Here is a 15,267-nt window from a genome sequence, read left to right as displayed (position 1 = left end):
TGTTCTAAATTTTATGCAGAATCCACAATTTGTTTCATTTTGCCTCATAATCACACAAAACCCGACAAAACAGCAATCACCTACAAACCTCGCATCGTTATAGATATAATTTTCCAAACCCTGGTCACATCATGAAATTGTCGTTAAATTAGTAATTCGTTTATAAATGACTGGGTCGCAATGTAATAAATAAATACATACTGGGGAAAGTAAAATTAAAATCAATATTGAAATATTTATTCTTAAAATATCTGCACATGACACAATTCCCTATTTCCAAACGAACAAACATACATATCTACATACACAATCCAGTTTGTTTTATTCAATAATTCTCGCAATTTCAAAAACATGGACAGCCAATTCAAGCAGTTACTTAAACTTCGTAAAATCTACGTACGCATCTTGTATAACAAGTTTCCAAAATAAAATGACGCCCTTTACACAAATTTTACACTAATTTGTGAGCTAATTTTCCTGAGAAATATTTGTAAACATTTCTTTGCATACAAAGTTTGCATACAAAGATATGTGTGTTTACGGAATTTATGAATTTTACAATGTTACAAAGGATTGTGTAAATTGTGTCAGAGTTGAGTGACTGGCCTATATATTTATATATTTATAAAGTATTCTCCTAACCTAAATTAAATTCCATGTCATATGTGCATACATATTTTATGTAGTAAACTCCATATACATACAGCTACAAAGTTATCGTGGAAGAATGTAGATACATACGTAAATACATATAAATGTTGTGCCCCATATTTTAGGAATTGTTTATTTATATAAATAAACTGGGTTAAATTGCCGATTAAAGTTTACTTAATATTTTGGAACGATGAGGGCAAATTTGATTGGATGTTTAATAGTGTATTCGATTCATAAATTATTAGAAATTATTTAGGTTAAGCGTTATTGATATTTTAGTAAAATGTATGTAAGTATATACCTATGTATTAAAAATGCTATAATTCTTATTTTTTAGCTAATGTGTTTAGCTAATGCAAATATGTATAGGTACATAAGTATGTACCTACATATATTTTTTGCAGGGACAACTTTTCAGTTTATTTTGCAGCTTATTAACACTATTTTTTAGAACGTATGTAATACAATATTACGGAAATTTTTGAATATTGCTTCATACCGATATAGTGTGCAATATTTTCATATTGTGATTTGTGGCATATCTGAACACTCCACCCACCTAAATTAGTATACCTATGTAGTTAGATTGAATAAAACTACAGTTTCTTTTTATTACTATCTACAGATAGTAAATATGTAAGTAGTGAAAAGAAACCATGAAATCAGAAAACAATTGTTGTAACTACATTTTACGTTACAACCATATTTTTATTTCTTTAATGCTAATCACTATGAACAAAATTGATTTAGGCAGTTCAGCTCAAATTTAATTCATCGGCAGCAAGCTTACGGTTCGATTAACACAAAAATCCAAGACATTTATGCATGCCGCCATTTCCAAGAAATTTTGTCCGAATTTCACTTTAAGTCTGGGCAGGGATCTTAGCACCTTAATTTCCAGATTTCCTACCTTTGAAAAATGTTGCTTTGTTGGGCTTCCTTTTTCTTAGATTTTGCAATATCTTTTCTGACGTAGTGTAAATATTTCCACCTGTTCTTGTGAATAGTCCTAACAACATGACGAGCTCTGGAATAGATTGGACTTGCTATTTGGCACATGTACATGACGCCAATTATTGTGAGGTCACTCCATTTCTGGGAGGATGGTTTGTCCAATTTTTCCAAGTTGTACATCATATTTAGCAAATTGGTTACTTGGAAGTCTGAAAATTTAATAATATTGTAATAATTTTTAACGTGTACATAAATATGAATGCCAACGTGCCCGCAAAGTTCTGTCTCACAAAATTATTGTTTTAATAACCATACTTTTACTTCTTTTCATAAGCTGACGAAAATGGGTCCAAATCGAAGAGTATGAAATGCAGTGAGAAAAATTTTAATCAGGCTAGAAATTTCGAAATTAGAAATTAATGTTGCCTCAAAATTATATTTTATAAACATAGGAGAACATTTAAGTTGAAAAACATTTTCATGTGCATATTTTCAGTATTTTTAAGCACATATTACATACATATTTTGCGGAATTTACATACGTACATACATATATATTTGCTCATTTGCGAAAAATACAATTCCAAAAATCTACAAAATACAAATGTTTTTGACGAATTAAGAAAAATTTTGAACATGACTGATGGAACAAAACTTTGTGCGCAACCCAACATTTCCATACTTTTTCTCCACGCGATCAGATTAATTGACACATCTGCCAATAAGGCGACCGAGGTCATCGCAATCAGTACAAGTGAGGCAATTCCGAAATTATTTGGCGTAACTTGTGTCGCAGAAAGCCGGTAGGTCACATATAATCCGTTTAGCCCAACAAAGAACCCGAACGATGTCACAATAGCGAAAAGAACTGTTTTCCATGGAGATCCTTTGGGATGGATCGACTCCACAAAAGTTTTATCTTTTTTGGAAAACTTGTAACAATTAAACCCCAAAAATCGACAGAGTCCTATCTGACTTTTGAAGCAGGATAGCATAAGATTGGTCAACATTTTACGTTTTAAATTAATTAAATTTTTCTAAAAATGCATGTTTCACTTTGTCCGAACCGCCTTATAAATATTGCAAAAAAAATTCACAAATATTCGGGTAATGCCTGGAAAATTCCCATGGGTTGTCGAAATCTTGTAAATTATGTATGTATGTATGTACCTACTACTGCCATAAGTTTTGACCACTAAACAAATTAATGTAGCGGACTCAGTTTAGTGAATTTTAAAAAACGAACGATATCATGAGAAAGCCTATTAAATTCCCTACAAAATATACCGGGCACTTTCCAAAATTTCCTCCTTTCGAAGCTACAATAGCCCAAAGTCTAGATATCCACATCTCACTCGCGGTACGCACTCATTCCAAGGAATATTAGTCTCATTTCTAAGCGACAGATTTTTTCTCGGATTCCAAACTTGTGTGGTGTTTAGCACATGTATCTAGCTTCAGTTTGGACCACATATCGTATTCCAGAAGGTTGAGGTTCGGCGACAGTGCATTTTATTCTTGATCCGAAATGGAGTAAGAAATTTTGGAATTTTACCCCATTTTTACTATTTTGGCCTTATCAGCAGGTCCTGAGCCCTGCTCGAATACTTAGCAGCTATTTTTTAATAGAGTGTGGTCCAGTGGTTCTTCCATTCGCTCGATAACTTCAAAAAATACTTTTTGACAAGAAATTTCACCCCCAGAGGAAGACAATTCACTTTTTTGACCAAATCCAATCTACGCCGAATAAAAAAATCACAGAATCTGGATGGTGGGTCCGACTAATATTTTAAAAAATTTTATGAATAATATGGACTGGTGGGGTGTGGACAAAGTGCTTTTGCTAATTTTATATGACCTCTATTGTGAAAGTTTACTTATCTTTGAAAAATTCTTATTTCCATTTTGAAGCGCGTACCGCATGATCAGTGCGCGGCTTTCAAGGGTCCTATTTTTACTTGGCGTGAAGTTAGCAAGTGTTTCTTTTCACATCTTAAAAACATAAGTCCAAGGTCGAGTTTAGGGGCCTGGGACGTAGTTTTACTTGGACCGTTCATTTGTAGGGACATTTTTCTTAGGATCCGGCGTGAATTCAGCCGAGTTCAGGTTTTGTGCGCCTTCGTGATTTTTTGTGACCTTTTTGACCGTTCCCTTCAACTCGGTTTTCGGTTATCAACACTGCCAATGTTAGTGGATCATTTTATGGTATGGTCGACCATCTTGCAATTAGTTCCGATTTTTAATGATCTATTGAAAAATGCCGAATTTTTATGTTTGCAAAAATGTTTCTGAAAAATTGCAACACGTCGATTTGTCCGATCTGTCATTTTAGCACCTTGTATCACAAAAAATTTCGGAAGATGGTTTCTGATAGACAATTGCATGGGGAATTCAATAAAAAATAGTACAACTGGCTAACGTAACTGCTACTGATGTTTTTTGCGCGCGGAATGCTTGAGACAGAATATATGGCAGTAGTAGGTAGGAACGGGCGATATTTTTTGACAAACTTTCAAATTTATTCTGTTTTCCACATGTGTCCAATTTATGTAGGTTTCGTACTTAAAAATTAGTATGCATCACAACACTCGTGATTAACAATATCTCCTTATGTTTTGAACACTATGTATACTATGTAAGATATGTAAATCTGCATGGGTTGCGGTACAATTATGTTGCGAGCATTAAAAGAAGAATATAATTCTTGAGGACTTGTCAACCATCATCGCTCCTCAGGGCGAGGGCTTCACATAAGTTTCACGATAATTAAGCGCTACCCGTAAGGTGAGAAATTGATCGTAATTTTCCCATCACCTGAACCCGAACGAGGTCACTGAGCAGCGATCTTGTTTTAAAGTTGACACAATAGGATGAGTTGAATTGATTCTTGGGACACTCTAGAAAGACTGATTCTTCATGGACAAATGCATCAGCCTACGTATGAATAACTTTTTAAGTTATCTTTCATGCTATCACATAGCAAATATTTGTCATGGGAAGTCACGAGAAAAATTTTCCAACCACATAAATTGCCTTGAGAATACATAAACATGTCAAGATTGAGTATGCATAAATATGTAGGAGCATGTGCCATTTGTAGTACTCTTACAAGGGAAACTCCGAAGCTGTAAAGACTCTCTACACTCAAAATAAGGTAGTAATGAATCATTACCATGCGGAATCACTATGTGTCTCTACCACGTCGGTTACAATTTGTCGTAGAAATGGTAATAATAATTTCAGGGAAATTCAAATTCATTACCAAATATTAAGGAAGTGAATACCATTATGTATTAAATTTGAATTTCCCTGAACTTATTATTACCATTTCTACGACAAATCGTAACCGAAGTGGTAGAGACACATAGTGATTCCGCCTGGTAATGATTCATTACTACCTTATTTTGAGTGTAACAATGGTGCAGAATGATTCATGAAAATCCGAATTATTTACAAGGTATTGACACTGAGAGCCATTAACTTTGCCGTAAAAATGAGAAGGTGCTTGTTTTATAAGAATTTTATAAACGGCACATGCTACCATTTAGAAATTATTTAGAAGCTAATTTTACACCCTTGATTTGATTTTAACTATTCAGTATTACATCATTTTTTAGAGGTTTATACCTCTGAACGTTAAAAAGTTTCGTGTCCAACTAACTTCAACCAAAGTAAACTGGAAGCAAAACTTGTGCAAAATTTATGTAAGCACAGAATCTTTAAACGCGAAATAGAATTTGCAAAAGTGAAGCCTGTTCAGGACTAAGGAGGAGACACTCCCAACTGGACAGTACCAGATTTTGATAACCTTCAAATATTTAAGCTGTAGTAAGGGAATGGCTTCGCAAAAATTGAAATTTTAAAAGAGTTGAGTTTGATATCGGATATGGTAAAGAAATTGCATTCTCAACAAAAATGTCACTAAAATCGTCTCCTCGTACAGGTATTTTTAGCGACAAAATAATAAAAAAAATTGGCAACGAGTATTTTTATTTATTTCAAAATTTATCTATGTATGTATTTATATATTTATGGGTTATCTTTTTTTTACATAAATGTTCATATCTATGAACCATATATGAACATATTTGCAGACATGCAATCTAGAATGCATGTCTGCAAATATGTAGAGTGTGGGCATGTTATCAAATTCTTTACACGTTTCTTGGAAATTTCCACCGAACCACACCGTACTACATTTATTTTCCATTTTTGTCGGACAACCGTACATATGTATCTACTTATGTAATACTTAAAAAAAACACAGCCAAAGCAAAGCCAAAAACGCAAATATATATGGACATACCAGAGGTGAGCTGGATCGTCATTTTTTGATATCCAATCCGTCCAAATCCATTTGGCCCAAAAAATTTCAGATCCAATCCATCCAAATCCAGTTGGACTGGATCGGGCCATGCATTATCCAAAAAATGGATATCCAGCTCATCTCTAGGACATACACAAAATTTAGAACTACCGTAAAACCTCTATTTATAGCCGGGGCTAAAATCCAAAACTGAGGGTCACGGACCCGGCTAAAATTAGAGACCGGCTATAATTAGAGACCCGGCTAAATTTTGTTGCTCCAAAAATTTTAGATGTTACAAAATTAAATATAATTCATGTTGACTCAATTTGAGTTTTGTAATTTAGCAAGATAAGCCATAAGTAACCCATTCACTTTTAATCTACATCTTGAAACGAAGTTTAGCAGGTTTTTTAAATCTTATTTCATGATTATATCCATTATTAACCTGAAATTAATAGGAAAAAATTAGTAGTTCAACTTATTCGTTGATTGGCATAATGTGAAACATTTTTCTTTAATGGACTATGAACAGGGACACAGAGGACAAGACAGGTCATAATTAGAGACCCGGCCATAATTGGGGACCCGGCTATAATTAGAGACCCGGTTAAAATTTTGAAATCTTGGTCTGTAGGCCCGGCTATATTTGGAGACCGGCTATAATTAGAAGAGGGCTATAAATAGAGGTTTTACGGTATGTATGTACAGATTTATACACTTTTATACGAATAAGATTGGAGTCATTGAATGGAATGTATTGGTGTATTAAAAGGTTTGTACATACATATTCAGAACTGTGTTCTATTTTAAGACACAAACTCACTCTTAAAAATAAAGCTACTCATGTGAGAAATGCATACGTACACTCTGAATTTAATTTTAAGGAGTAAACTATGCAAAATCCAGAATAACTTTTACTCTTTATCAGTTTCACGTTACTCTGGATTTAGTATTTTACTTACATAATTTAGAATTTATAGTGTATTCACTTTTTAAAAGGGTAACATTATTTTTAAGAGTGTTATCATTCTCCGGGCTTGACGTCTCATTTGCATATCTATCCAGACATTTGCATAAACTTTGTCCACGTGAAATCTTATCATGCGAAAGGAAGTGAGCTTCCCGAGCAGTCCTTCCAACAACTTGTCCCGTGTGGTCTAGTGGTTAGGATCTCCCGCTCTCACCGGGAAGGCCCGGGTTCGATTCCCGGCACGGGAAAGAATTTTTGCCACTTTTTACAGCATAACTAACTTTTGAAATATTTATTTTAATACACGGCAAAAGTAGGAATTAATTTAGTCGCCACTTTTTAGAAAAATTAATGCGTCTTTATGTAAATTATGTCATTCTTTCAGATAAAAAAGTGGATAAATTGTGGTTGATGAATGATGATTATTTATTTCATGCAAAAAACGCTTCTTCTCTTCAATTAATCATGCATGCAAAATATATTTGCAGAGTCTAAAATACTGCAAAGAAGTATTTTATGTAACTACAAAATTTATTTACTCCTGTCAATTTTATTTAGTGTACACAAATACGATTAATTTTAACAAGAGTGAAAAAATTGAAGTATGTAACGAAAAATGCACAATTTTCAGATCACCACTTGTTCCAAGTTACACACATTTTTAACACGTGGCGTAAATGGAGCTGCCACTAAATATGTAAATATTTAAATATAACTCTTCTACATATTATCTATGACATACAAACATTAACTATGTATGCTAAAATTTTGCCATAATTCGGCCAAAACAGGGTACATAAAACGATTCAAAAATTAAACTAGCATTGCAAATTGATAAAATTATTTATGCTTGTAAAAACCATGCAAAAAAGTCTTTTCTCAACTGACTATTTATACAAAATATTTTAAAACATTTGTTAGATTTTCTAAATTTCCAAAAACAGCGTAAAAATTGTTATAAAAAGTTTACAGACCTCAAGGGTTTAAAGTGGGTAAATGCATACATGAAACACGTAGTTTTTTTTACGAATACATACAAAACATCGTCCTAAATATTTAGCAAACTGCGTTACAAATCTCTGACATACATATTTACATAGTTATCTCATAATATATGTTCAAAAAACCTCAAAACATTTGCTTAACAGCAACCAAAACTTTCCAACAAAAAAATAATTGCTTTAAAATCATAAAACTATTGAGGATATATATTTATAAAAAAAGTGGAAACTTAAGAATTAATTACGAAATGCACAAAAAAGCTTTTCCAAAAAAATAAAACGTGCATAAGAAACGCCGTAAATTATATTCCCATCGCCATCAATTACATCATATTTCCTCACAACACATGTCCCATTTTTTCACTAAATGCACAAAAATCCGCAAAATTTTCGCAATAAAATATTTCCTGATAAAAAAAACGCTTCAAATTAATCCCCCTTCTTCTCCCCCAACTACATCATATTTGCCCCCAACACGTGTCCAATCGCCGCTCCTAAATGTCCCATCTGTCCCAAATTCCCTCCTCCCCCTCCTCCCCCAACATAACCCCCAGGGGGAATAGGAATCTGCTGTTGCTGCTGTGGTGGTTGCTGTCCTTGTACTTGTTGTTGCACCTGCTGTTGCTGTTGCACTTCTTGTTGTTGCACTTGTTGCTGCTGCTGCTGCTGATGGCCCAACCTGACCTTACAGTACCGCTTATGACTCGCCAAATGCGGCAATTCGGCACACCCCTTCCCACAAAATTCGCACCTAAACGGCAAATTTTTCACGACCGGGGGCCCTCCTCCACCTGCTCCTCCTTCATTACTATGAATCTTCTCATGCCTCGCCAATTTCCTTTTCGCCACAAAATCCTTCCCACACGTGCCACAAACATACGGCCTTTCTCCCGTGTGACTCCTCACATGAATCGTCAACTGTTCCCGGAGCCGAAATCGGGCCAGGCAATACTCACAGGAAAAGGGTTTTTCCCCCGTGTGCCCCCGCATATGGATGCGTTTGTGGCTTTCTTGTATGAAACCGAGGCCGCAAACCTCACAGGAAATGCGAAATTGTTTTAGGTGCACGGTTTTGTTATGGTTTTTCAGATTGGTCGGGTTGGAAAAGATTTTGTCGCAGGCGGTGCAGCGATAAGCTTCAAGGTTAAGTTCGGGATGCGTCGTTTGATGGTATTTGAGGAAGGTGGGTTGCGAAAATGCTTGGGCGCAGATTTCGCACACGTAGTTTTTCTGCTTGGTGTGCGTCCCGATGTGGGCGGTGAGGCGGTGGTGGCGGAAGAAGGCTTTCGGGCAGTAGGTGCACTTTAAGGGGGGTTCGGTCCAGTGCATCTTTTCGATGTGGCGTTCCCGAGAGACGGTCGTGATGAAGGCGGAGGTGCAGTGGGGGCAGGCGAAGGGGGTTTCGCCGGTGTGGGTGCGGCGGTGGTGGAGGGCGAGTTCGGCGGGGTTCCGGTATTTTTGGGAACAAAGGGGGCAGACGTGGCGTTTTTCGGCTGGAAGTAGAAAGAGAGATTAGGTTTTTTTTCGGGGGGAAATGTGTGGGATTTTATAAATCGGGAATTTAATGCGAAGATTTTTTAAAATTGGGAATTAATAAATGGGAAGATTTTTTTAAGGTGGAAAATTATTATTTGGAGGATTTTTAAAATTAGGAATTTAGGGTTTTGTTAAATCGGGAATTTGTGGATTTAGAGAAGTTTCTTAATCGATTTCTTAATTTATATTTATATGTAGGATTTGGAGGATTTTATAGAATCGGGGATTTATTATTTAGAGGATTTTGTAAATCGGAAACTTAGGAATTAGATGAATTTTTGATTAGGAATTTAAGATTTCCTGGTTTAATCGGGGAATTTTTGTTTTGACTTATTTTTTAACGGGGTACTTTTAAGATGGAAGGCATTTTTTATATCCGGATTTGATAGATTTTAGTCAGACTCGGGTCCCGTAAAATTCGGGGTGGAACCGATCCGGAAAACTAACCAGGAACGGACTCAAACTATTTATTGTTTTCAATTTCCATTTTAATTCCAGGATGAATTTGGGGAAATTTAGATTATAATTTATGCAAAATCGGATGGAATTTTGAATCTCCGAATTCGGGATGTTCAATAAAGATTCAAATTTTGTAATAAGTGCATGCATACCGTAAGTGCCTCTTTTTCTTGGAGCGATTCCATGCTTGGAGAATAAATGCGCCACGAGGATTTTTTTGCGGATAAAGAGTTCATCGCAGTGTTCGCAAGGGTAACGCTTTTTGCCACCTGGAAGATTTTAGTTTGCAAAATTATTACTTTTCGTTCATCGTGGAGTAGATTTCTTAATTTAGGATTTGCAACATTAAATTTTAATACAAATTAAAAATTTCTCGCAAAAATGAAACAGAAAGATTTGAAGAGTTTAAATTATTCATAAAGGTTTAGCAAAATAAAAATAAAATCGCAAGCTTTATGCTCCCAATAATAATTTGCACAACTTTTGGCATGGGGTAAATGTGAAATTGGCAAGGTTTTGTTTCGCAAGGGATTACGTAATTTGCATACATTTTAGCAAGATATTAGCCTTATCAACTTAAAAAATGATAGCAGAAAGGAATTAGCAAGGTTTTATTTGTTGCATTAAATATTTCGCATATATTTTAGCAAATCGCATTTACAAATTTGCAAGCGTTCGGTTCATTTACCAAAACTGTAGCCAACCACATATCAAAATTTAGAAGGTTGTCCTTCACTAGATTAAATTCATTCAGCAAAGTATACAGAAATTTCCAGGTATACAATTTTAGCAAAATAAAGTTTGCAATGTTTCAATTCCGACAACATTTCTACAAAATTGCCAAATTAAATTTGCAATTTACAAGATTAACAATATCTGTAGAAAATTATTTTCGCAAAATTTCAGCAAAAAACTAAAAAATTCATTAACAAATGTCAGAAAACTTTATGAAATTAAATTTGTAGTTTACACGATTAACAAAAGGTTCACACAATTATTGCCGCAAAATTTTAGCAAGCTACACGAGGAAACTTATTTTGGAAAAGAGCATAGCAAATTCGTTCTTAAAAAATTTTGAAAAGATATTCGCGAAATTTTGCCCACTTTGTTTGCACTTTTTCCCTTTTAAGACCCAGATTTCCGGCGTCGTCCTCCGTGTCGGAAGTGCAATTTTAGCTTAACAGTAAAATTTGCAACTTTTAGATTCCGTCGACATGCCCACAGCTCGTCGACATACAGCTCTAATTTGCAAGTTACACGTTTAAATACCTACTTTTACAAAAATCGCTAGCAAATTAAGTGTGCTAAATTTTAGCAAGCGACACAAGCAAAGTCTTTTGTAACAAAATCGTTTTTAAAAAATTGGATATTCGCGAAATTTTGCCCACTTTTTTGTGCCTTTTCCTTCTCTTCAGATCCAGGTCCATGACTTTTTTCGAAATGTGTATCTCTTTGTTGCTCCGTTTTGAACGTTCTGCGACACGTGGGATGCGAACAGGAAATTCGGACCGCGACGGGCGCGGATTTTCGGCGCTTCTTTAATCTCGCGGAGAGCGGGAGATCGTCGTCGTCATCTTTCGTAGCGCCTTCGTCATCGTTGGACGCGTCGTCATCTTCGTCCTCCGTGTCGGACGTGGCGCTGCTTTCTTCAATGTCGGAGAGTTGGTCAGCTTCCGTTACGAAGTCTTCGGACTCTTCAGACTCGGAATCTGGAAAAACATGTGTACTTTTATAAATTTTTGGGAACTTTGTACATATTTTTGTAAATTTTTGTAACTTGGTAAATATAAAGTTTGCAAATATTGATATTTGCACGTTTAAATTTTTTTAAGCTTCGTAAATTTATGTAAATTTGCAACTTTGTGGAAACTTTGATAAATTTGAACCCATAAAAAATCAAAAATTGGTGATAAATAAATACATAAACAAATTTAAAAAATACGAAACTAATAAATTACAAGTTTTTTTAAACTACCACACTTTTCGAAGTTCAATCGGAAATCTTTAAAGTTAAAAAAACATTTAAAGAAGTCACATTTAATTTATAAAAAAAATTAAAGTTTACTAAAACTGACGTGAACACTACTAAACCGTACGTAAGAACTACCAAAATCCATGTACATAAAAAAAGTCATGTACACGTAAAATTTTATCAGAACATGACAGAGTTTAAAAAATGGCGTGAAATTGCTCCTAAAATATTTATAAAGTTAAAGTTTTACAAAAATCCCTTTAAAAAGTCGCCAACTTCGAATTTCACCAAAAACTATAAAGGTTACAAATAAATGCCTTTAAAATTACTAGCAAAATATTTAAACTAGGTTAACAAACTTTGCCGTTTAAAAAGTTACAAAAAAAGTTACAAAGTTTACAAAAAATTTGTCAAAAACCCATATCCAAAATTTTCAAAAACCCGACTAACATTCCACTTCGAGGAGTTCCCTCTCATCCTTCACGGTGAGGAAGGGTTCCCCCTCTTCTTCTTCCTCGCTGTCCTCCCCCAGCAACTTTTTGTAGTCCGGTTTCGTCACCCGTCTCCCCGAATGGGTCCGGATCATGGTGACCTCCTCCGTCTTCTTCTCGCCACCACCCTCGTCACCCTCATCGTCACCCCCGATTTCGTCCAGAAGTTCGTCCGCCAACTCGGCATCCGCGTCCGCCTCGGTTTGTTGTTCCCCGGAAACGTTGTCCAGCAGGGATTTTATCGGTTTTCTGACACATCTCTTCTTCGGCGTGGAGGATGACGGCGTCGTCGTCGAGGAGGACACGCGCTTGGCACGTGGCGCCCGTTCTGCTTTGGGTTTCCGGCCTCTTTCTATAGATGTAAAAAAAATTGTTTAATTTAATTAATTAATTAAGAATTAATTAGCGATTACTTTTTGGCCGTTGCGACGGTGGGGGATCTTCAAGGTCTAAATCGTCATCGAAACTTATTTCTGCGTCAGATTCGGCTTCGGCTTTGATGTGGCCTGAAATATGGGAATAATTATAAATATAAATTATGATTTATCATAAATCATAATTTACATAAATCATTTATGTAATTAAAATCTTTATAATTTTCATAAAATTGGAAGACTTTGCAGGAATAAAATTCGACTAGGACTTAAATTCGACTAAAATGTAGTAATTGAATTTTTGCTTGTGGTTTTTCTCTCTAAATTTTTATGAACTGTGTGTGTGAAAGTTACACAGCGTAAATTAAAATTTGCAAAATTTGAAAACCTTATTTTAAAGAATTAATTTTAAAAAAACCAAACAAATTTATTAGTTAAGTAATAATTAACTAATTAACTCACCTGGACCTTCGTCATCATCATTTCTTGTACTTTTCTCGTCGCTGGCCTTTGTCGAACGGATGACGGCGGCGCGGACACGGTCGAATATTGGAGGATCGCCCTCGGCCGCGGCGTCGGGGGCGGCATCGGTGGCCGCAGTGCTGCTCTCTTCCCACGTGCCTTCCACGAGGGCCAACACCTAATTACATAATTAGTTAATTAGAATAATGATGATTAAAATATACATTGGATTTGACATTTAATTAATTAGAAAATTATTCACCGAACTTTGTAAAATTATGGATTTTACGGCATTCATAACGCTGTAAAATCCTTAAGTTTTACACAGTTTACAAAGCTCAGGGTGATTTTCGTCCTTAAATACGTACCCGTTTTCGGTGTCCATCTAATTGTACTTGACAGAGGTCAATCTGGAGGCGAAGCTGTCTCGCGGCGACGATCAGGGCGGCGCAGTCGTCGCAAAATGAGACCCAGGTCGATGGCGAGGCTTGGCTGGGGGGACAAAATACAAATTTTAAAATTCACAACGTCAAAATTTCATAAAAAATCATAACATTCATAAAATTTAGTTTCATAAAATTACGCAAATCTTTAGCATCAACCTTTGACACAAATTGCCAACTTTTTAATTACAAATGCACACAAATTACTAAATTTGTAGTTAAAAGCGTACACAAATTAACAAATTTGAAATTAAGAATGTACAAAACTTCGCAAACCTTCAGAATTCCTAAAAGCCCTCAACTTTTTCCAAAATAATCTTCCAAAACAATATTTCCTCACCTTTTCACCAAACTTTCCAGCAACTTGGTCAACCCCCCGGCCTCTTTTTGTCTTGCAATATCCCCCTTTCGAGCCCCCAAATGTACCAAAAATTGTGGGGGGAGGAGATCCGTCAAGAAAAATAAGTTAATCTCGTCCCCAATCGTGTCCTCCCCTGCGCCGCGATTATTCTCGCTGACCGGCGCCGTACAAACGACACACTTTTCACCCGAAGTGGTGGTCGTCATGTCGGAAACTTTTTTTTTTCAGAAACTTATTACTTTGTTTTTATTTTTATTTTTGACTGGACAAAATAAAGTGAAGTGAAGGGCGGTGGAGGAGAGGAGTAAAGTGAAACAGGCTTTTCAGAGATGGGGGCTGTGCACGCTGGATGGCGTGAAGTTAGCCTTTGTTCAGCCCGTGTTCATCCCTTTGTTCCGCAGTTGGGTAGCGTTCCTATGAATTTGTAAGCATGACGGAAATTTCGGAAACTTTGTTTTTATAAATTTCTGACAGCATCAGGTTCGAATGATGTACATGATTTTCATGAAAATGTCTGATTTTCATATTTAATGTGAGACGTTTACACAGTTTTCTTAATAAATTAAGGATTTTTAAAAAATTTTTCACCCTTTTTATTTAAGATGAGTTTGCGATAATGTAAAAGTTTGGAAATGTATTTTTATGAATTTCTGACCGCATCAGGTTCGAAGGAGGGGTATGATTTCCATGAAAGAATGAGCGACTTGTATGATTTTTAATGTCAGATTACAGGTTTAAAGAAGTTTTGTTAACTTTTAAACTCTTTTTAAATATGAGATGGTAAGATAAGCAGTTCGATAAGGTTTATTGTCCTAGTTTTATAAGTATATTTTACTACGTGAACGTTGCCTGGATTCATAATTTATATTTTTTTCATGAAAATGTTTCATGAAAATTTTACAGCATCTTTTTATTTAAAATCGCATCGATTTTAAATATATTCAATCACAAAATAAATTTAGGAAGTGTCCTTATTTATAAATAACCCAAGAAATTGTATTACTCGAAAGTTTCCGGGATATAAAATTTGGCCTTTCGTGTCTCCATCAAACTCAAGTTCAGTCAAGTTGAGACACATTCACACACAGACACATTGTTACATATTGTTTTTGTATTGTAAAAATTGCAAAATTTCCACTCTTTTTAGACTTTAAGTCTCCATTTGCGAAATGGAAATTAAAATTGAGACAAAATACAAAATAAGGCAGCATTATTTAAGGCTTGACCAAAAATGTGTATCTCCCATTTTGTGAATTTTTGCGTCCCACCCTAATCTTATAT

General features: G+C 35.3%; 1 protein-coding gene and 1 non-coding gene across 2 annotated transcripts; one reads left to right on the top strand and one right to left on the bottom strand.

Annotated features, from left to right (window-relative positions):
* Positions 1 to 7,063: 7,063 nt before the first annotated feature.
* Trnae-cuc lies at positions 7,064 to 7,135 on the top strand. Its single transcript has one exon. It is a non-coding gene; the product is annotated as a tRNA-Glu (tRNA).
* Positions 7,136 to 7,397: 262 nt separating this feature from the next.
* LOC110854573 (zinc finger protein 37) lies at positions 7,398 to 14,311 on the bottom strand. Its single transcript, XM_022103030.2, has 8 exons — positions 13,966 to 14,311; positions 13,551 to 13,674; positions 13,183 to 13,360; positions 12,760 to 12,852; positions 12,306 to 12,698; positions 11,272 to 11,592; positions 10,036 to 10,152; positions 7,398 to 9,381 (listed from the first exon to the last, which is right to left on the bottom strand). The coding sequence occupies exons 1-8, from the start codon at positions 14,190 to 14,192 to the stop codon at positions 8,342 to 8,344; spliced, it is 2,493 nt and encodes an 830-aa protein (XP_021958722.1). The 5' UTR covers positions 14,193 to 14,311; the 3' UTR covers positions 7,398 to 8,341.
* Positions 14,312 to 15,267: the final 956 nt, after the last annotated feature.

Source organism: Folsomia candida, unplaced genomic scaffold, assembly GCF_002217175.1.
Source record: "Folsomia candida strain VU population unplaced genomic scaffold, ASM221717v1 Fcan01_Sc010, whole genome shotgun sequence".
Lineage (NCBI taxonomy): Eukaryota > Metazoa > Arthropoda > Collembola > Entomobryomorpha > Isotomidae > Folsomia > Folsomia candida.
This window is presented reverse-complemented; position numbering and strand designations above follow the sequence as displayed.

What these genes read in the sequence shown, in the direction of transcription:
- LOC110854573 (XM_022103030.2), bottom strand. Translation starts at nt 14,192, where the DNA reads ATGACGACCACCACTTCGGGTGAAAAGTGTGTCGTTTGTACGGCGCCG. An exon ending in TGATGATGACGAAGGTCCAG is followed by an intron (nt 12,853 to 13,182) that starts GTGAGTTAATTA and finishes CCCATATTTCAG; the next exon opens with GCCACATCAAAGCCGAAGCC. An exon ending in GAAGGAAAAGGCACAAAAAA is followed by an intron (nt 10,153 to 11,271) that starts GTGGGCAAAATT and finishes AAAATCTTCCAG; the next exon opens with GTGGCAAAAAGCGTTACCCT.